This window comes from Spea bombifrons, chromosome 10 (assembly GCF_027358695.1).
Source record: "Spea bombifrons isolate aSpeBom1 chromosome 10, aSpeBom1.2.pri, whole genome shotgun sequence".
Taxonomy (NCBI): Eukaryota; Metazoa; Chordata; class Amphibia; order Anura; family Pelobatidae; genus Spea; species Spea bombifrons.
Genome location: NC_071096.1, coordinates 33,576,390 through 33,597,828, shown reverse-complemented (window position 1 = coordinate 33,597,828; position 21,439 = coordinate 33,576,390). Strand labels below are relative to the sequence as shown.

The 21,439-nt window shown below is 41.9% G+C and overlaps 1 protein-coding gene across 1 annotated transcript; it reads right to left on the bottom strand.

Annotated features, from left to right (window-relative positions):
* Positions 1–277: 277 nt before the first annotated feature.
* LOC128467058 (blastomere cadherin-like) lies at positions 278–15,881 on the bottom strand. Its single transcript, XM_053448565.1, has 16 exons — positions 15,739–15,881; positions 15,262–15,376; positions 6,689–6,900; positions 6,437–6,583; positions 6,085–6,240; positions 5,753–5,897; positions 5,453–5,628; positions 5,198–5,326; positions 4,901–5,083; positions 4,313–4,557; positions 3,626–3,768; positions 3,275–3,502; positions 2,919–3,137; positions 2,166–2,296; positions 1,907–2,050; positions 278–1,368 (listed from the first exon to the last, which is right to left on the bottom strand). The coding sequence occupies exons 1-16, from the start codon at positions 15,805–15,807 to the stop codon at positions 1,162–1,164; spliced, it is 2,649 nt and encodes an 882-aa protein (XP_053304540.1). The 5' UTR covers positions 15,808–15,881; the 3' UTR covers positions 278–1,161.
* Positions 15,882–21,439: the final 5,558 nt, after the last annotated feature.

Genomic DNA, 21,439 nt, shown 5'->3' with positions numbered 1-21,439 from the left:
CCATCTATCACAAACATCCTGTTCACACCTCATTAGAAACCCAAATAAACTATACTTCCTGCAGACTTCACCTATAAATCAGTACCCCCTATAATCCATTTAATTGAAGGGTTAGCAGAGCGCTTCTTGACATCAAAAAGCCATTTGTTTCCGCATGGCTGAAGTTAGTAGCCTCTTGTATACACCAGTGAAAACCCAATATGGTGGGATGTTAGAGAAACAAATGCCACTATTTTAAAAAGTGTACATTTTAATTGTTCAGCAAAACATTAACCACTCAGGAGAGAAAAAACCAAACATTTAATATAAAAATATATGTGGCTATAGTTAACATTGCCTCCAGAAGGTGAAGCTTTCAAGTTAACAAAAAAAAACAGCTGTTCCGTAAACAAAAGCAAAGGAACCTTTAATAATGTGTATTTTACATGATTTTTTTGGTTGAAATTTTAACATACAACACAATTTCTATAAATACGTATTAACGAAAAATGGAACTATAAAAAGTCAAATTTGAGACAAATTTAAAGTAGATTAAAAACAAGGTATTTCGATAGCAAGCACACCAAATTACAGTAACGTTCCTCACATTCAGAAATGTTGCATGCGTGTCCTGTGCAGGTGACGCAACCAGAGGCACACCAAGGTATTTGACGTTTAGTATAATTTTCTTTATAATTTAATTCAGTAGTTTTTCTTCCAGTGTCTGAATCTACGTAACAGCAGCATCTGGTCCTCCTGCATCTGATCTTTTTCAATGCATGACAACCGGACTTAGTACTCAAGTTGTAAAAGTTATACTAAGGTAGACATTAAGAGAAAGCAATAGCTGAGAAACATGTAACCCCCCTATAACTCCCTAGTATGACAGCTTACCCAACTGGAACTAGGAGTTTCAGGATGTGGCATTCAGAGCCATTTCTAAACTCAACAAGGCCACTAAGGATATTGCAAAGACTGAAATATGAAGGCACTGAGCATTGTCTTTCTTGAAGGCATTTTAGGACCAGGGAATGATTGAATGTAGTTTGGTTCTTCAAATTCACTATACAGAAACTTTAGTGTTAAAACTCTTGTTCAATAGGAGTCCAAACGATGGAGACATTGTCCAAAACGAATCATTTAGTGGCTTTATCCACACAGACCAGTGACAGCATCCATAATCTACTCATCTTCACCACCGTACATGTCAGCTAGCTTCTTGAAACGGGGTCCCCAGTCATTTATACAGTCATAGTCCTGATCTTCATCAGAGTTTGAAGAATTCAGAGAGCTGAGGGACCCAGCCTCAGAGCCGCTGCCTTCATAGTCAAATACAAGCAAGGAGTCATACGGCGGGGCAGTAGGGTCATTATCTGCTGCGTGGAGGTTCTGGATTAAAGGAAAAGGAAAAAATTAGATTAGAGTGAACATGGTTCAGACATTTTTCTATGAGAAGGAAAACATTGTGTATACAAGTGCACCATTAGACATTGAACCCTAGTTTTTGACCAGCTGATCCCAGTTCCATGCCCACAATAAGTAATGTTATCAAAGGGTAAATATAACCAACATAGAAATTGTTGCTGGAGACCATTAGACTGGGGAGGTGCTGTCAGCTCTTGGAAGTAATTTCTGCTTTTAATGAAGCAGGGACTCCATTAAGCAGTTTCCCGTCAAAGGCAGCCCTGGACAACTAATGTCCACTCAGGAAATGCTGATTGGAAGTTAACCAGTCAGTGCAATGAGACTTAAATGCAAATCAATAGGGCTGAGAAGCTTGATGCCCCAGCCATGGATAAAGATGGCATGCAGGAAATGCTTTGTGACTGGTGGTACTGGTCAGGCATTTAAGCCACATTACTGAAATTTCAGGTGCCATGGAGAAAAAAAAAAACTAATTTTCAGGCAAGTAAGATTTAGCACACACCTCATCAATGAAGTTCCCAATTTCTTCAGGATTGGATGGCCTTGGTCTGTACTGGGGTGCAGGGATCAGTGTTGGGACCACATCATTCCTCATGATGTCCGGACGAGCATCTAGGCCGCGATGCAATTGACTCAAATCATAGTCCTGGGAAAAAAATACACATAAGATACAGATCTAGCCAGGTACTACAGAAAGGTCTGGAAGCTTGCTTCACACTTGCATGGGAATTACTGCTACATTCTATCTAGATATTCCTCACCTGGTCCTCCTCTCCACCACCTTCCTCGCCATAATAGAAGATGTTGTCACGTGTATCATCTTCTGGCAGCAGTAAAGGTTCCTTAACCACCTTTCGCTTCTTCAAGAACAGTAGCAACAGCAAAATGAGGACTAGAAGAAAGATGAAATCTGATTAACTGCCAAAACTAAATGCAATGGTAACAAGCGCACAAATCTGCAGTTCAACAGACTGTCCAAAATGCAGCAGCCATGCCATATCACACTTATTCTCAACTCTCTGCATTGGCTTCCTATTAAATGGAGAATCTATTTTAAGGAGGGCATGACTTTTAAAGCTCTAAAAACCCAGGGCCCGTTACCTGAAAGTTATCACCCTACATCCCAACTTGCCCCCTTCTACACATTTCAGTGCCCAGCGTGCACACAAAGTCAGTCTCCAACGCATTTTGCTCCTACACTCTGGAACTCAGGAACTCAGGCACATTCAGTCAGGAAAGCCCCATCTTTCAAGACTTCAAAAGCTTTTCTCCCAAGCATTCAGCAAATTCACTTATTGTTCTACATTAATGTCCAATTATGTAACTACATTAAGTTAATGTGTATGTTTTAACCCTGTGACATGCTTTGAATCCCACTGGGAGAAAAGCTATATAAATTCCAGAACTAAATGCAAGGGCATCAGCCAGTGCACAACAGATCTGCAGTCCAAGAGCAGTTCAACATACTAGAACTATTTACATACAAGTGCAGTTCTGCACCTTACAATACTTACTGAGCAGAGCCAAGATGGAGCCCAGGATCACCAAGATAACTGGAAGATCAATGCCAGCTACACGCGTGTCTGAGCAGCTAACGGTATTACCCTCACAGTCGCAAATAGATGCATTCACGACCGTGAGCTGCTGCCAGCCTGGAGCGTCCGTTAGTCTGAGATATATACTGTATTCTCCTTTCTTCAGCTCCCCTGCTGGTTTAAGCAGCACTGTTGTTCCTGTCAGAATGACAGTAATGGTAAAAGTTAGAACAGGTTTGGTTACCAGGTCAATATAAAACACACTGATGGAAGAACTAGACGGTTGCTGCTCATTGTGCCTACAAAGTTAGTGGTTACAGCAGATCAAGAATTACCTTGTTCATCTTTGGGATCAGCCACCCAAAGCATCTCAGAACCATGTGCCAGCTCCACAGTAAAGGGGTATGTGTTGGGAGGTAGATCAGCATCTGTGATGGTAAGAAGCTGGGGCTCGGGATTCCTGTTACACATTTTGAAAGTCCGTGGGCTGGGCACAGGACCATTATCATTGACATCCAGGAGATTGATAACTAGTGTTCCGGTTCCCGTGCCAGCAGGAACTCCTGTAGAGGGACGAGAAGCACCGTCAGACAAACATTCTAACATTTAATAGTGGGTGGCACCTGTCTGAAAGACATGTACAAATTCCTTGGATAGTCTGTACAGGAAGAGTTCAATAGACTTACCGTCATCAGATACCAACACTATGACCGTGTAAGTGTTGTTCTTCACATATTCCGACTCTCTATCCAGGTTTCCATTTCCTGTGATAATGCCAGTGTCCTTGTTAATAGAGAGCCAGCGGGCTGGGTCATTGCCAATGATGTAACTGATGGTAAAAGAAAAGCATTAGGTGGTAAAGTGCATACATCAAAGATAAGCCTAGTTTGTCTTGCTTACTATAAGATAGCATTAATGCAAGTACCAAGTGCATAGATGCATGACAAGGATTCTTACTCTGCAATATGTTATTTTTACAGTATGCCAGACAAACCTTTTTGCAAGTAGGAACCTTCCACCTAGAAAGGGCTCAGAAAGTTTGCAGCATTTGCAATAAGACTTTGGCACAGCCTTCACTAAAAAAACCTTGCGTTCCAAATATCGGCCTGTTTGTTTTCTGGCAAATATGAGTGCATTATGTTAGTGTTATATTTACATTTTCAGCTGGTTTTCTATTAAGAGTTAGAGTTAATGTGGTAACTACACAGCAGCTTTGGTGCAGGATTTTAAAGGTCTGTTGGACAGCTGCTCTTCATTGGTTGATAATTTATACAAATGTACAAGTCTATTTACAATCATTGGTTGTTTCAAATGAGGATTTACTTTAAAATATGGCAGCTAAGTGGAAGATTTGTTGGATAGGCATAGTTTACCTTAGCTTTTGGACTTGCTGCTTGTCTGGATCCTGTGCAACAAGGGACACAACCTTCTGACCTAGAGGAAGATCCTCCAGAATATCCACCCTGCTAATGGTTGGTACAAAGTAGGGGGCCTCGTTCACATCCTCCACATTCACCGTCACCGTAGCCGTAGAGGTTGGCAGTGGAACAGTAAAGGGATCCACATTTTCTACAGTGATTTGCAGCACATACTGCCTCCTCAACTCATAATCCAAACCCTGCAGAACAAAGGAAAGCACTAGCTCAAAATCTCACCTACTTGTCATATTACCAGCAGCAAGTTCTTACAAAGAAAATTCCTAGCAGTGTGGATGCTACAAACTACTAACTGTAACCCCCAAGGGACATCTGAATAATGTTCTCCCGCCCTATGGGTTAGTTGTTACACTTCACATTTTTTGGGGAAAACTACTAAACCTATATTCACCTCAAGGTCATGCAGAAATCAGAAGCCTTGGGAGTGAAGAGCTGTACTATTACAAGTACTTAAGGCTTTGCACAGCACAGTCTGAACAGAGAAAAAGCCTAGCTATTGTGTAGAATGGTAATGAGAAACCTTACCTTTGCAGTTGTCAGGATGCCATCATTAGTGTCCGGGTCTGTGGTAATGGCGAAGAAACCTGCCTCATTCCCTCTAATCTTGTACACGGCCTGCCATGCAGCTGTACCAGTCTGGTCAAGGTCAGTTACAGAAAGCCTCTGAACTTCAAATCCAACTTCATTCTCCGGCACTAATGTAGTGTACTGTAATGAACAATGTATTTGTCAGGCAGTGGTTAAAGAGACGAGGTCCTGATACTGTGTTTGATTCCTCCCATGCATCAAGATTAAGTACAGTTAGTTTACAGAATTACACACCGTTGTGGGGTTGAAGATGGGGGCATTGTCGTTGGCATCCATGATCTCTACTACAGCTTTTCCAGTGGTTGATAAACCAGTTCCATTCATGTCTGCGGCCTGCACAGTCAGCGTGTACTCTCGTATCCTCTGTAAAAACACTTTCCTTAGTGATCTGTACGGGGGCCACAAAACGACCTCTACCGCTGCTGATTTTTATCGTACAACTACAAATTATGCTTTTCATACATTGCGTATAATTGTATCAGTCCATACCTCCCTGTCCAATCCTGTCCCAATTACACTGATCACACCAGTGGCCCTGTTTATGGTAAAGAGCCCAGTTGAAGGGTCCTCAGGGTCTTGCTTCAGGATAGAATAACCAATAAGGGCATTATCTGTATCTTCATCGTCATCATCGTCTGTAGCAGACACTGACATAAAAGCTGTGCCTGTGAAAGATGAACATATTAGAAAAATGGTGCCAGTTATAGATATCCTAAAAAACAAAAACAGCTACTCAACACTTCTACCAGTTGCAGAAGAGTGAACAGTAGTTATTTGTGGCCTTCTTACCCGGCTGAGATCCTTCCCTCACAGATCCTTTGAACACTTCCTCTACAAATTTGGGCCGGTTATCATTTTGATCAATTACTTTGATTATGATCTCCATTGGCTCCTCCACTGGCTGGCCATTTTCCGACACCGCGTGAGACAGGAGCTGAAGAGGAAAAGATCATGAGTGCACAATACTTCAATCAAGGCAAGGAGACTAAGCGAGCAGCCAAATCAGGATTATGTCCAGGTCATCCAGCTGCTTCTGACTCAAAAAAAAAAATCACCCGCTGTCAGTCCACACCCCAGTTTCAGATATGATGAAGCCTGCTAAGTGGAAGTTAGCCACTCACCCTATATTTATTGTTCGTTTCACGATCCAGAGGCTGCGTTACACTCATCCAGCCAGTCTCTTTCTCTATCCGGAAAACTCCTTCAGGAGGGGTGTCTGCACCCTGACCTGTGATACTGTAGAAAACCTTTGTTCCTTTGTCCTTGTTGGATTTAATCTGTTAAAGAGAACAAATCTATAAGCTAAAGCATGAGTTGAGAAGCTGCCCTTTGGTTGTCCAGCTTGCAGCAACATAAATGATGATTTCAGAAGGGGCGCTGCGGGCGTGGTGTAGGCTTGCTGTACAGTTTATAACCCAAATGATCATGCACAAGTTAAATTGTCAATGGTTCACACAAGACCTGTTCACATACCTGCACCAGGCGTTTAGGGAACGGACCCTTTTCATTTTCCGATACACTTATGGGAGGGATAACCCAGTCCCTCTTCCTCCTCTTTAGCCCAGTCTGTTTCTCAGTGAATGTTAGCACTGGGAGCTTGTGAGACAAGCTGGAAGCATCCTGCAAATAAGACAAGAGCTCAGCACCATGTAGAATTATTTCTGAACACAATGCTGCAGCTATACCCAGAAGCTTATTCCCCAACTCCCAAAAAACAGCAAGTACCTTGGCATGTCTGTGGCGTTTATTGAGTACTGTGATTGTGGCTGTATATTTCTTCCCAAGAGCATCCCAGGTACTAATTGTGAATTTTGTGTCCTTCCCGTGGAGATTTACATGGCGCTTCACCAAGACTGTGCCATCCATCAGCACACGAAACCGAGAGTCTCCTACATCATAGAGCTGATGCTTCCGCGGTGCACAGTCCACAAAGCTGACTACAGAAACAAAGAATAGTGTGAGTGGACTGTCCACACAAGTTGGCCATCATCCCCAATACCTGCTTAGTGATTTAATATATTATACCACAGCTTTAACCAAACTGCACAGTATACATACAGAGTATCCTAGGACATTGAAGTCAAAGGTTCAGCAGAGCCTAATCGCCCTTTACAAGTTTTTCCAACAAAAAAGCTTTAATAAGCCTTTTGATAGGACAGTCAAGCTGGAAGGGATTGGGACCAAAGGTGCAGAAGCACCCAGTTAGCATGGTGTAGTTTTGCGTTTCTATTTGATTTGAAAACATCCAGATGGTTTTGGAGAATAACCTACAAAGCATAAGCAGTAAATATTCTGTGCTGGGTTAATGAGGAGACTGACATTATCTGGCAAACATGTTTCTGTAAACAGTAATGATAAGTGTCATTTAAATGACCTTGCACATACTTTACCCTGCAAAAGAACAAAATAAAGATGGATTCTCAAGGTCCAGCAGAAAGTGATGATGCATTAAGCCTTACTGGGCCTTGAGATTCCAAGTAATGCATCAGATTAGTTCTCCTAGGAGAAAACATGTTTATGCCAGTTACTGCATTTATCTGCTGGATATGAATAGCACAGGACTAAAAGCCACCAAGGATCCTGAAATTACCCATTTGCAATATGGAGCTTACAGCACAGCCAGACAAAGTATCCATTTTATTTTATTTAACTTGGGAAAGATCATTCAAAAGACTACACTTAATGGCTTCAAAATCTGTGCCAAGTATACAGGGTCCATGAAAAAGGCCAGAAGGGGTGGGCGAGGACATGACAAAACAGACTTGCATAATAACGTTCCATAACGACAAGCTTGAACATGAACCTAACCAACAAATCTTCAAAGAATATTCAGATAACCAGTGCAGTACACCGCAATGACAATGCTCACTCACAGTACTTAACCCAACTGCAATGCCTTTTACCTCCAAAGCAGAATTGGGAGCTTTCAAAGCCAAGGAGCAGAAATCAAGCCATACACACTACAATTGGATGGCTTCTGTATAAGGTGGATACAGAGATATTACACCATACAGTATAAAAGGCATCTGCGTCAATACAGATCCTGTGTAATTACCTGCGCAGGACTGGACGTCTATCCTACTTATCTGGCTTAAGTGTGACCACAACAAGGGCAATGTACATTTAATCGGCACAGTATTCCAATTCCAAAATGAATGTAACACCTAACTTATCCCATGTAAATTTACTACAGTCATGTCAGAGTATCAAGCAGGCCTGCACACAATTCACATTAACTACACAGAACCAAAACTGATTGTTACAAACCAAAATAAGCAATATTCTGTTACAGCACGCATACATGCTCATTAACCCTTTGCTACTATACTAGACAATTTGCCTGGGAGCATTGAAGCTTTAGAAGAGAACATTTGAACCATATCCAAATTTCTAGAGATCTGCTGACTGCTGTCCTGTGGGCTGACATGTGACTGAAGAGATGTTCACTGCTAAGAGGAGACAAAGAACTATTATTTTGTGTATCAAAGCAGCCTTAGAAGTAGGAGAATGAAAAAGAAAATCAGAGCACCCACATAAGAAATAAGAACAATCCCATCAAGTGTTAGTGAAGCTCTCTTCACTACCAAAGTGCTAGAGATACACACTTTGCTTCCAGAGAACAAACTAGCGTGCAAATTATGAACTTTGGAATAAGTGGCAGCCTGTGGAGCACTTGCTTGCAATAGCAGAAATAAATTAGAAAGCTGTGCGCTGATTAATTTGATGTGTGCAAACTGTATTGGCGATGGGCACTTTTTATGAAGTAATCCAAGTCTGCATACATATACAAAGCTCCCCTTTATGTCTATACACCATCCAATCATCTACCACTAGGACTCTGAGCAACCCTCATAACCCAGAGTTCATTTCCACAATGTCAGATACCCATTACCCTTCCCCCCATATTCACATTACACTTCACTTGACAATTGCACATCCCAACACTGGCTTTGTGTATTCAAGCTGCTAAAACAGCAGATCAGCACAATGAGTGACTAGTGGTCGGAAAATGCAAACTCAACATAGCAGTAATAAGCAATACTTACTGGAAGAACTTCACTCAAGCTAAAAGCACATACAAAATCCATAAGAGAAAACGGAAGCTACCAGTCTGACAATGGCGAAGTATTCCACTTCCCTAAAACCTTTTATAGCTCTCCAAAGATTTAAACAACCAATATACATGTATTAGAAGCCCATTTTGTTGGTAAGTTATGTTGTCTGGTGTGCACGGTTAATCCTAACATTCTATTAAGTTACTGATTTTTGTTGGTCTGTTCTAGTATTTACAAAGGTGGGGAAGAGAAGGGGCAGATAAAGGGAAATTCTAAGTATCAAATAGTTATGAATCAGTTTGATACTCAGATGTTTATTTATAAAGTTTTTACTTTTTATACAGTGCTGTATAAAAAGCAAACATGCAAAACAAATATGTACCAACAAAAACAGATAAGGAGAGGCCTAGAAGATGCAAGTTCCAGAAAGAATTACTTAGGGTAAAAATTACTTTACCATAATTGGGCCAGAAGGCTGTGACTTAAAAATCCACAAGTCTCAAGACCCACTGCTCAACCCTATGAACTGCAAAGCATCATCTGCTTGGACCATCACATGGAAGCCTTAACAGACATACAGACCGACCATACATACTGACCATGTATGTATGTATGTATGTATGTATGTATGTATGTATGTATGTATACATATATAGTGCAAACTCCCAGGAGACAACAGTTCCCCTTCTGATATTTTATCAGCTGTGTTGAACTAGGTTTTAACAAATTATCAGAACAGGTCTTTATGGCAGAACGCATCACCTGTACTGGGTTAAGTATCCAGAGATGTTAATTAGTGTGTTGCTATTTCTCCAATCACTATTTGATGCATGGAACCTGCAAAATGACCACCTGGCAGTACACATTTGATGGGTAAGCCTGTCTGGGTTACTAACAAATTGAAGCTCCTCATATAGCAAATGCACAAGAGATTATCTCTACGTAACCAGGCAAGTCAGTTATGAAAGCCTTTTATAGAACCGGTTATGTGCAGAACGCAAGCCAATTCCCAGCCGGCCGTAAGACAATCTTCACATCTCCTTTCAGCGCAATGCCGAAGCAGATGCAGACTTTGCAGATCTGTGGCTCTAGGTCCAAATAACTTCTGTGAATTGACACTGAAGTGAAAACATTCTTTACACAAGACCCAGGCTGACAGATTGCCTAAAACAAAGCAAGCTTGGTCAATCCTCAGAACGGTGCAATTGTTTTTGTTAACAGGGTAAGTTTTAGAAGCAGACAGATTAAAAGTTAGGTTTGTGATGCAATATTTGTGAACGCAAAATGATAGCTACTTGATAAAGGAAAGCAGAACACAAATTGTGCACATATTTTGTTTTAAGAGCAGTTGTGACTGCTTAATGTTTTACAGCTGTTCTACCAAGCTCAGATAAACAGACAATATAGAATTGTATCAGGATCCTAATCTACCGTACCTGCACTGGTGTATCTTAAAGTCTCTTTAGTGAAGAAGAGTTCACAAAAATTCTTACAAAAAGGGGACAAGCCGAAACATGAAAACTCAATAAAATTATGAAGTACCTGCATGTTTTCATTCCATGACACTGAAAAAGGGTTACTTGGTTGCTACTTTTTAATGTAATAGCTTACAGTAACTGCAGACATGATCTGCTTTCCCTCTCCAGAAATTAGTTAACATGGCTATTATGACATGCCACGTTCTTAAATACCAGTTACATGTTGATGCTCAATGAGTCTTTAAACAGTCAGTGTAGCATGCATGTCACAAGATGCAAACAGGAGACAAAACTGGTAACCAAAGTTTAGTACCCAGTAGGTTTCCAAGCAGATTTCCCATTAAATGGGCAGTTTAATACCCCATTCAACCTCCAGCAAGTCATGGTACTCTACTAACTGGGAAACACTGCATACATAAGACTTCCATGAATTTGTGGAGGCGCCACTCCCAGGAAATAACTTCTAATGCACAAAAACCCTTCCAATCACATGCAGTTAACCATAGCTTGTTCATGGTCTATTCACAAAGGGTGTAAGAGACCAAGCTGCAGATTCCTGGAATAGCATTTTATTCCCGCTAGCTCAATCCCAAACGCCTGTAGTATGTGGTGCAGTAAAGGCTCATCAACTCATCATTAGGATATGCTGTGTGCAGACAAGTCAGTAATCAACAATTAAATCCTCTCACGTAGCAAGCCTGGGACACTTAGTTTCCATGAACACATTGTATAGCAGGATAGTAATCATAGGGGCCACAGATCTGGGTCTTTATGGAAAAATGATTAAACGTTTTGCATTACAACATGTTCCTTGCCTCCAGACTGGACATTCGCAGCCTTGCAATAGAATCATTCCATGGCTTAAATTCCTAGCTTTCATGGGGTGTAAATGTCAAGCACGGAGGTCAAAAGCAGCATCAAACAAGACAGATAAGTTTGTACCGACAGCATTGATGGCAGCCATCTGCCCATTCCCAGATTATGTGAGAATCCTCCAAATAAACATTGCAGCTTTCACAAAAACAGGCCTTTCTGGCAACTGCTCCCCTAAGCATGCTGCAAAAGATTTACTATTTATGCCCCCACCCCCATAGTCTTTTCTGGTATCTGTACCCTGGAACCCATCAGGAGATGGCTGACACCTTCTGACCTGGCAGTATCAACTAAAGCCAGTCTATGGCCTTTTTATGAAACCGCTAGTTAAGCTCTACCATTAGCCATAGACCAGCATATACTCCTAACATGCTTTTGGTAAATAATCAACTCGAAGTTGAATATTTACTACAGTATTTAAATTGGTACAGAATGCAGGAAGGAGGTGGAAGGGGATGTAAAACCCCATTCATGCATGGCCAGTTACTATTTACATAGGTTAGGGAGAGAATGGGAATAACCTGGTGAGGCAATGAGCCACACTAATGCATCCACCAACCTTTTAGAGATGCAGGCGGTCATGTTTAGTATCACATTTAGAAGGACCATTAGGACGCATAGGAAGGATTATTTGCACAGGTGAAAGATACAAGCGGGGGTGGGGAGCACAACTAATTAACAGGCTGTTTTCCGGCTTCTAAAAAGCCTTTATGTGGAACAATTAAAATAGAAACACAGTAACTGCTAAATATTGCAACATAAAACTCACCATGTGTAACATTGCCAAGCCCTACTCCTTTATAGCAGAGGGTAAGCTGGTACACATGCACGCACACACACCAGTGTCACAATCTAGGAGGAACAGTCCCTCTAGCCATGTTAACATTTTTACTATGGGATGTACTACATACTTTGTCACAATACATATTTTTATACATTTCATATATCTGCAGGAAGTATTAAATCGTCAACACTGGTAATTTTTTTCTGTTACTATAAAGATTACTACCCAGGTGAACTAAACATTCCAAAGACTAACAAATCTTATAATGGGGGTCCCTCCACATGATTGTCCAGAGCATTAAGTTTACATAAATCACCTCTGCCAAGGAGGCCAATTAAAGGTCCACTAGCTATAAGTGCTTTAATGCAAAGATAGTGAGATGTCCCTTTAAACTACCCTGGTATCGCCTTTCAATTTAAAACCCCATGCTTTTACCCATGAAGCACATCCCACAAATTTCAATTGAAGCGCTTCCCTGCTACCAATTGGCTGAAAGCCAGTCTCAAGAACAGTCAGACCAATGAGAGTGGGAGCTGCAGCTTCTCCATAACAGAAGTACTTATGCATTATCAAAGCATGCATATTAAAGTAATGTAATATGCTGCCTTAAGTGGGGTTGTCAGTAAAACAGATTTGTTACACATGGGTCAGAAAACTTGCTGGCTGTAAATCAAATATAGGAGCCTGGATTTCAGCTCTTAGCTTCAAGCTTTATATTCCCTGTGAACTACGCAAGTACAACACACTAAGTTTGCCCTGCTCCCTGTTTACTAAAGTATGGGAGACAGGGTCAACATCAGGCATGGCAAACCCCCATCCACCACACTAAGGGTGAGGTTTGAAGGAACATCAAGCATTGTTCCTTATGGGATCTAAGATGTCCACTACCACTCTATGCAGCCCATAAAATCCCCCTGTAAACTCAGGGTAATCTACTCCTTTCTGACTGAACTGCAATGTATATTTTCAAACTGAAACCCGCCTGACATTTAGCCAATAGACTGGTTGCCTTCAAAGATACAGCATTCATTGTTACGTCAGCAGAGAAAGCTTCAGTACAAACTGTCTGAACAGGCGGGATCTGGATTCTTTGGGACTTTGTTACTCAGCGTACCTTAACACAGTAGATTGACCAAATACCAATTAAAAACCCTGGGATCCTAGCAAATGATCTCCACTGATCAGCCATATCTCCAGATAAATCCCAACTATTTCTTCTGATAAAGATTTATAAACCGTTTGTCTTAGATTAGACGTGTGTACTTTTTCTCTTGTTAAGCCAGCTCAATGCTTGCTCAGAGCATTTAGATGCCAAATGCAAACTTATAAATCCAAAGCTATCCTTACTACGGTTTAAGGTTTATTGTACACAGAGCACAATTTAGCAACGTTAACCTTTGGATGGCAACGTTAGGAATAAGCATGGGTTATTTATAGGCATTTTAATAAGGACGAGTGTATAAAGGTGAAGGAAGAGGTTCAGTGCATTACAGCGCCTGCACCTGGAGCACACTGACAATTCCTCCTTTGTGTTGGAACTCAAGTCCTCCAGTTTCCGTTGAACAAAGGGCAAAAAGTTTGGAGGAGTTTCACCAAAGAGTTTCAGTTACAGCCTATAACGCATTAGCAGAACAAGAGCCCTGCGCAAACAGACAATAGGGCTGCCCTAAAGGGCCGCACTCCTAACAGGGTTATCAAGCACCATAGGGGCTTCACTCTGGGAGGTGTCTCCTACACAGGAAAGGAGGGGTAGGAGGCTCAACAATTTCTAATTGAATGACTGCACACAATGGCCATCATTAACACTTCAAAGGCAAGCTCCACAAGAATTTGAGACCACTAGACTACAACATTCAGGCCCCAAAAGGGTTACAACATTTGAGATGCTGTTCATTCCACACTGGATTCGATGTGGCAGAAACCTAGAAAACTACTAGGGTACTTTAAATCAAAATGTCTCGGCCAGCAAAAAGTCCATGCTAAGCCAAGACAAAACAGACTTCAAAATGAGTTGGAACGTCCTGCTCTGCATGTAAAAGAATAAGTCTGCACCAGCATCTATACTCAAGAGCAAACCCTTCTGATTCTAGAACCCAAGATCACGATATATACAGCCTGCACAATTCAAACAGACAACAATACTCAGAAACACCAACCATAGCACCCTGTATCCTAAAAATGAGTATAGTATCAGACTAGGAACTCAAAACCGGACAAACTAGGTGCGAAAGCATCTGTTGGTAGAACAGGATCCCTCAATAACCAGTAACATGACCCTCACATTTTAACAAGGCAAGGGAGGTGGAGAGTTTTGTAATTAACCCATTTTACCTTTCCACAGAAGCGCTAATATTAAAGTGGACACAAATTAAGCCAGAAGTCAATCCTTACGGGGTCATAATGGGTGAGAATATTCACTCACCAAAAATATTGAAGTGTAAGATTTAAGCCAGAGTAAATGGAGAAATGGATTTTGTGTACAGGTTATGACATTGCATATAGTGAAGTGTGGAAGGAGTAGGAAAGGTACCATAGTACCAATACAGACATAATGAATATAACTATTCCCTGTTCTTAAGTAACACCAGATATTCACTCACCCTGAGTACACATTACACCAAGGAGGATATAAAACTATCAGTAATCTTACATTTCGGTACAGAAAAGGGTTTTCAGGCATCACCTTCCCCAACAAACCATTGAGGTAACAAAAATTAACAGGATCTAGTAATTAGTTGGTCACAAATTCTAAAGTAGCAGTCCCATACCCAAAGTTAGAGAGAACAAAAACAGTGTTGCGTCACTTTAACACAAGCCATTAGGATCTTAAATCATGAGACCCGCATTGAGTGGGCTGGCGCACCTATAACAGGCTTAAACCCCTGTGCTGCCACATGCTTCACTCATGGCTACAAGTACACCCCGAAACCAGGCTTAGGTATTAGCTCAGTAACAAAGATTATGGGCCAGTTGCCTGTAGTTAGGAGACCACTGCTTGTGGCCACGGACAGGGAGCGTTACATGCCCCCGCCGCACAGGGTCCTACACCCTCCACAAGTATCTTTATGATTCTTGCCCTGCAGGGTACATAGCCGGTGGATAGATTACCTTTGCCCAGTCTCCTGCCTCTCTCCAGCTCCCTGCGGTTCACGGAAAACGTGTATTCGCTGGAGGTAAAACCAGCCCGGCATCCAGGGGCATCTGTGCCTAGGGTGGGTACGGCCTGCAAGGACAAATGTGATGTTACCAGCTATACATATGGGACACAAAAATACACGCGGGTGCCCAGAAAGCCCCGAACATTACAAAGAAGGCAGATTTAAACAACCCCAGGGCAATTACCTGAAGCAAAGTCTGCAAAAGCACCAGAGAAAAGTTACCCCTGACCTATACAAACGAGCAGCACCGCACGCTAGGCAACTACCCTATGTTCCCCAAGCCTCCACGAGGACAGACGTTTGCCCAACCCGACTAATGTTACACATAACCCGGATCATACAGACCCTAATAAGGCTACGGCTACATATGCCTCTTAGTAACCGTGTAGATAAATGGATAACTTTAGCTAAAAAGCCCTACACTTACCTGCAATAAGCAGAGAACCCCGCAGAAAAAGGCGGCGGAGGACGAGCGTTTTCCACCCCCCATGTGCATTATACAGCCGTGCAGGTCGGAGAGCCGGATCAATCCTCCGCACGGCGTCCGAGTAGCTGTCTTTATGCATTCACCGCCTGCTCCACCCTTTAATTGGGGGCTGAGCCCAGGTGCGCTTGGCAGGGCGTGTCCTGGGCAGGTGGGGGGCGCTAATTGGCTGACACGGCTATTAATATCGTACGCAGCGCAGTCGGGACTTGCGTTTGTGCTCGTCGCGTGTTTAATGAGGAGCGGTGTGTGGTGGAGGCAGTTGGTTGTAAAGAGCTCTGAGAAGCTGGTAAGAGTCCTGAAGCCTTATCTGAGCTCCAGCGCTGTGTGTAAGACTGAGAACTTTTACTTACTCGCTGGGGTGAAAAAGTAAGGACTGGGAAACGTGTCTCTGACCGAAAGTGTCTACGGGAAAGTCTGCCCAATGAAAGCACGTTCTGGGTGTGGAACCGTTAATAGCACCGTTAGTACTAGGGTCTACATCCTTCTGGTCATTCTCCCTACAGCAGTAGAAGTCGTTGGCTACAATGTAACGCTTTGAGTGCTAGTGAAGTGTTGGGAGCTGTATTGGTTTGTGTCGATTTCTATGTTGGTGTCAGGGTGATTTAATACTCATTATGTCTTGCAGGTGCACCTGTGTGTAACACTGGCCTGTTGGTGGTAGTTGATGACATGCACCTGGATCGATGCCTGGCTGTGTGTGTGTTAAGGGTCAAGGTGAAGCTACCTTGTTCCCAGTGGCTTAGTGTCTGCTGAGAAGTGAGTGGGCACCCCAACCTCCCTCATGCTCCTAGTTTCTCCGTCTCACTTGCCCACTCACGGGTCTCCTTGAACTCCTTAATAAAGTTCTACTCTAAAGCCCACGTTAATTTCCTATGTGAATCCAAAATAGGATTTAACAAAGAACATGTATCGCATACAAATATGAGAGAGGTCTGTGGCATGAGACTGAAACTGGGAGGCCTTTGGCACACTAAAGCAAATGGTAGGGTATCTTGGGTTTTATCATCTGAAGCCCGAGTGGCCCAGAATGGGTCAGAGTGGGCTCTTGAGTGCTAAGTAGGGTTAGGCCTGGAGTATTTATAAAAAAACCCCCCAAAACTTATGGGAGGTTAATGGAGGGTGTCTAGGCAGTGGGTGACAATAAGTTAGATGCTGTTGTCACCTTACCTATTTGTCCCTCCCTGTTGTGCTGGGTGTTCATGGGGAATGCGGTTTTGTCATGGTTGTGTGGAAGCTTACCAGATATTTAGGGGTTAATGCTGATGGGAGATTACTTGGTGGTATTTGTGGCTGGAGGTTTCCTCGCAGGTGCAGCTGGGAAGCTCAGGTCTGGGTGTCCTGGAATGTCCTTCCCTGTGTGGTGCTTGGTAAACTTGGGCTGGTTTCCCTTATGTTAAATGGATAATGTGGTTTATTTGTTGTTGTCTTCAGTGTGCTAGTCGCTATCCTGTCAATACACCTATTTTTGGTCTAGGTCTGCCTGGCAATGGCTAGCATTAAGATAAAATGGCTGCTGCCTTTTCTAACCCAACCGTGGTTTGTTTTCACATGTTTCTTGGGAGGTCTAGCACAGGAATCATGGCTGCTACAGCCAAGCGGATCTGGTTTTTTTTTTTTGGATCTGTTTATTTTTCTGCTTGTTTTTTCTTTTTGATCGGGTGTTTCTCTTTGTTTACAACTGACTTGTGCCATAATAATTTTTATCCATAACATTGTTTCCAAACTGTTATTTTAATGCAGTTCCAGTTGCTGTTGGCTGAGCTCTTACATGTTGGACTTCCAAATATAAGTTCCTGCAGTTTCAGTCATTTTTTTTTTTTTACTGGCTGTCTTCTTTAGATGTCTGACTCTCTAACCTTCCTCTTTTCATACTCCTGTTTTTAGCTAGCTATGGTTAAGTAATTTGGTTCTAATTAATCTTGAGTTTTTCTTGCTAGCCTCATGCTCTTATATGCTGCACCTTTGCTTGGTTCATATATTGTAGCCTTAGGTTTCCTGTTTAAGAAGGTAACGGCTCTTTCGCCTCCATATTTTATCTGCATGTGAAAAGAACATGTAATCTTTACTGTGAATGCAGTGTTACTACTTGTTCTACACGTTACATGGAATGTGGAAGTCATTCTGTAGAGCTTCGTGTTTTGTTGAACTGATGTTTCTTGATTCTTTCTGCATACACCATCCCAATTCCTTTAAATCTCCCGATCTCCATCGTGTTTACTTTCTAAATAACATGTTGTATTTAAGGAGCTGAATCTTATGAGGTGGAACAGTCGTTTAGATTTAGGGTAGGTAACATCAATACGCCATGACTTATTGTGGGGCAGTAACCAGAGACAGGAATGTATTCGCTAAGCCCTGTATTATAGTTGATCTGAGATAAAGTATGTCACCCCACTAAGAAACTTATTTTCTTCGCAATAAGGATGTGAGGCCTTGAATAAGGCGTTCTTAATACAATGACATCACACAGCAACTATCTATGGTTCCTTAAGTGGTCTCGTGTTCCTCTAAATCTTCTCCCCCTACCCCCTTCTGCTGTCACGTCCTATCTCTGCATGGACTAAACTCCCCTAATAAATTCTTCCCCACCTCCTTGACCTGTTCAACTGTCTTACTCTCCTTATCTCCTTCTACCCAACTCACTCTATCATTGTCCTTGTCTCCTATTCTCCTCCATTAACAGTGTGTTCCTTTAGAGAATAACTGCTTTTGCCTTAATAAATGCAATGGATTTCTGACTTGGTTCAAATCTGAGTTAAGGTGATGTAGCTATATTGAAACCAAAGGAAGAATGCAGTTAGCCTCTGTATGTTGGCTTTGGTGTTTTTCCCATCTATTGCCAGTGTTGTCATAACACACTGGAACAGAGGCTTGTTGATTGTGTATACAGCCTGCAAGATCTCTAATGTAACTCTTGTTGTTCTTTAAAGAACTTTGACACTGCAGACAATGGCTTGTGTTCTGTTGGATGCAATCCCAATAAGATCTTGGATTATAGTATTCTTCAGAATAATCTTGTAGAACACCATAACAGGATTGTGAAATACACAAGGAATGTACTGCTTGACATTAATGGCACCAATGTCACCCTCTCTTACAGGGAACATGGAAATGTGAGTCTTTATAAATGGTTTATCATTTACAGAAAATATATATTTATGTAATCTATCATTGGTATAGTAGGAAATTCAACAATTGGGATAAAATAAATATGTATTCTATCCTGGCTCATTGTATTTAAATTAGGACACTACACTCGGCTATTTTGTTGGAGCTACATGGGGGGGTGGGCTGTCGGGTGCCATGGCCCATCATGAAGCCACAGGGGGTGGGCTGCTCTGATTTCAGAGCCTCAACGGGTGGTTCCTGTGGCTCTGGCCACAGTGCCCCTAAGTAACCTTGACCTTGGCCCACATTAACTGGTGGTACCCAATTTAGACTCAGAGGTATGTTCACAAAGTGAGAAAACTCCTCTAACGTAAGATCTGTTGTAATTCCAGAAAAATTCTCAGTGTAAAAAGAAAAATAGAAGCATATGCAATGCACATGTGACTCTATATAATTTATATAAATTGATATGCTATATTCCTGTAAGACTTGCACAGACACTTGAGGAAGCCATGTGTTGGGGAAATGCGCCTCGCCCATTATTATGGTGGCGGTGGCTCTGACATCAGACTCCAGAAAAGTTTGGAGAATCTGATGTGCGAGTTTTGCCAGAAGGTTGGAAAATGTGCCTTCCTGGCGGTGACCAATGAGAGGTGAATTGTTTAAATTATCATGTCCCCTTTCTCTTCCATGCTTTCTACTTATTAGGGTTACCCCCCCCGTGATACTAATTCTATTCTACAGGTGATGATCCTCATACAGTTTGGGGTTTACAATACATTTGCTGCTTAAACCAAAGCCCTGTTTTTAAAGCTTTGGAGAATGAGCACAAGTCTTGCAGGTCACACATCTATGTTTTTATTTTCTTTTTGTGCTTGGCAAAGTTATCTGGAATCGGAGCACAGATCTTAAGAAAGATGAGTTTGAAGAACAGATCCTTTAATGTGCAACTAGCTTTACTAGCTTTGTGTTTTTAAAGCAAAAAGTCTTTTGGGGCAAAAGTCTTTCTGCTTTCACCTTTAAAAAATAGTTGTATATGCTATATATCTTATATATTCACTAATCCCTAAATTGTTGACCAGAAAAGAGTGATATAAAAGTTTGTAATAAGTAATTTCTAACCTTGCACTAAACATGGAGTCCCTCTTAAAATAAACTAGTGCCAATAAATTTGTTTGCAGGGGTTAGAATACCCTCCAGCCAATACTGCAGCAGGCATAGATAAATATTCCATAAGGTTCTAGATTCCAAGGGGTTGGCGTGTGTACAAAAGGTAGCTTTAAGTTGGATAATGACCTCCACTGCTGCATGTATCTTATTAATGTATACGTTATGCTCAGCCCCAAGTATGGTTTCTGTCTGAGATCAGTTTCATGGCTGGAAGTGGTTTTGAATATTTGCACCTAGACCAGTCTCCAGCTCTCCCAGTGACTCTTTGATGTTTTACAAGCTGGAGCTCATGGCCAGCCCTGCAGCTGAGCACACACACCCAGTACACCCATTACACCCAGTAATGTCAGGCCTCTCTACCCCCCCATTATGCCTCCTACACCCTCCGCTTCCTCCCTGCACACCTTTCCTGCTGCATTCTCTGCATTCTTGGTCTGAAGGAAGTTTCTCACCCCCCCTTTCAGGTATTCTCTCCCCCACTGAAATCATGGCTGGGGGGGTTGGGTTAACATTTGAACTGTTGCTGCATACACTTGGCAGTGATTTGTATTGATGTGTCCTTGGCTATTAAACATTAATGCTCCATGCGACCCAAACACAAGTGGGGCATGTCTCTTTAGAACATAATATTGTTCCCAGTAACCCTTTTCTTTTTATATATTGAGCATTTATGTTTCGGTCTTGGTTAATGCAGACTGGCTGGTGTTTCTATTAAATTAAATACACACTATTTGTCAGATAACAATCCGCCCCATCCAGTCTGTAAAGACTTAAAGCTGTCAGTTCTTGTGTTAGATTGAGGAAAGCCACATGTCTTATGCATGCTTACATTCTCCCAGATATACCACCTCTGCTGGTAGGCTGTTCCACTTATCTGCTATCCTCACTAAATAAAAAGTTGCTTCTAACACCCTACTTTTTGATTATGATCGCTTGTTTTTAAATGTTTCCTACTTTGAAATAAACTTCCCTCCTGCCCTTTTTTCGGTCACTGTCTCATTTAAATGTGGAATTCAGTAGTCTTTTTTTCAGTGGCTGAGGGTCCCTGCTGGGCATTGTATAATATAGTTGCGGTGACTGCATGAAGTGCACATGCTTGGTTTGCATATCCTTAGAATGCAAAATTATTATAAACAGTTCCATCTGTTGCTGTATACTCCAACAGTCGGCTTTCCAGATCACTTCCGATTGTTGCTTGTAAGGATTCCGTCTCATTGTTCCTTCTCGCACTGTCCCTGTGTAACCTCAGGGATACAGTGCTACCTTGTGGACAGAGCGTGCCAACACCATGCCATGTTCACTAGATAGTGCTAACAGAGCGCTGCTGATCTTAATTATCCTTTATATAGCACCAGCGTTTCTA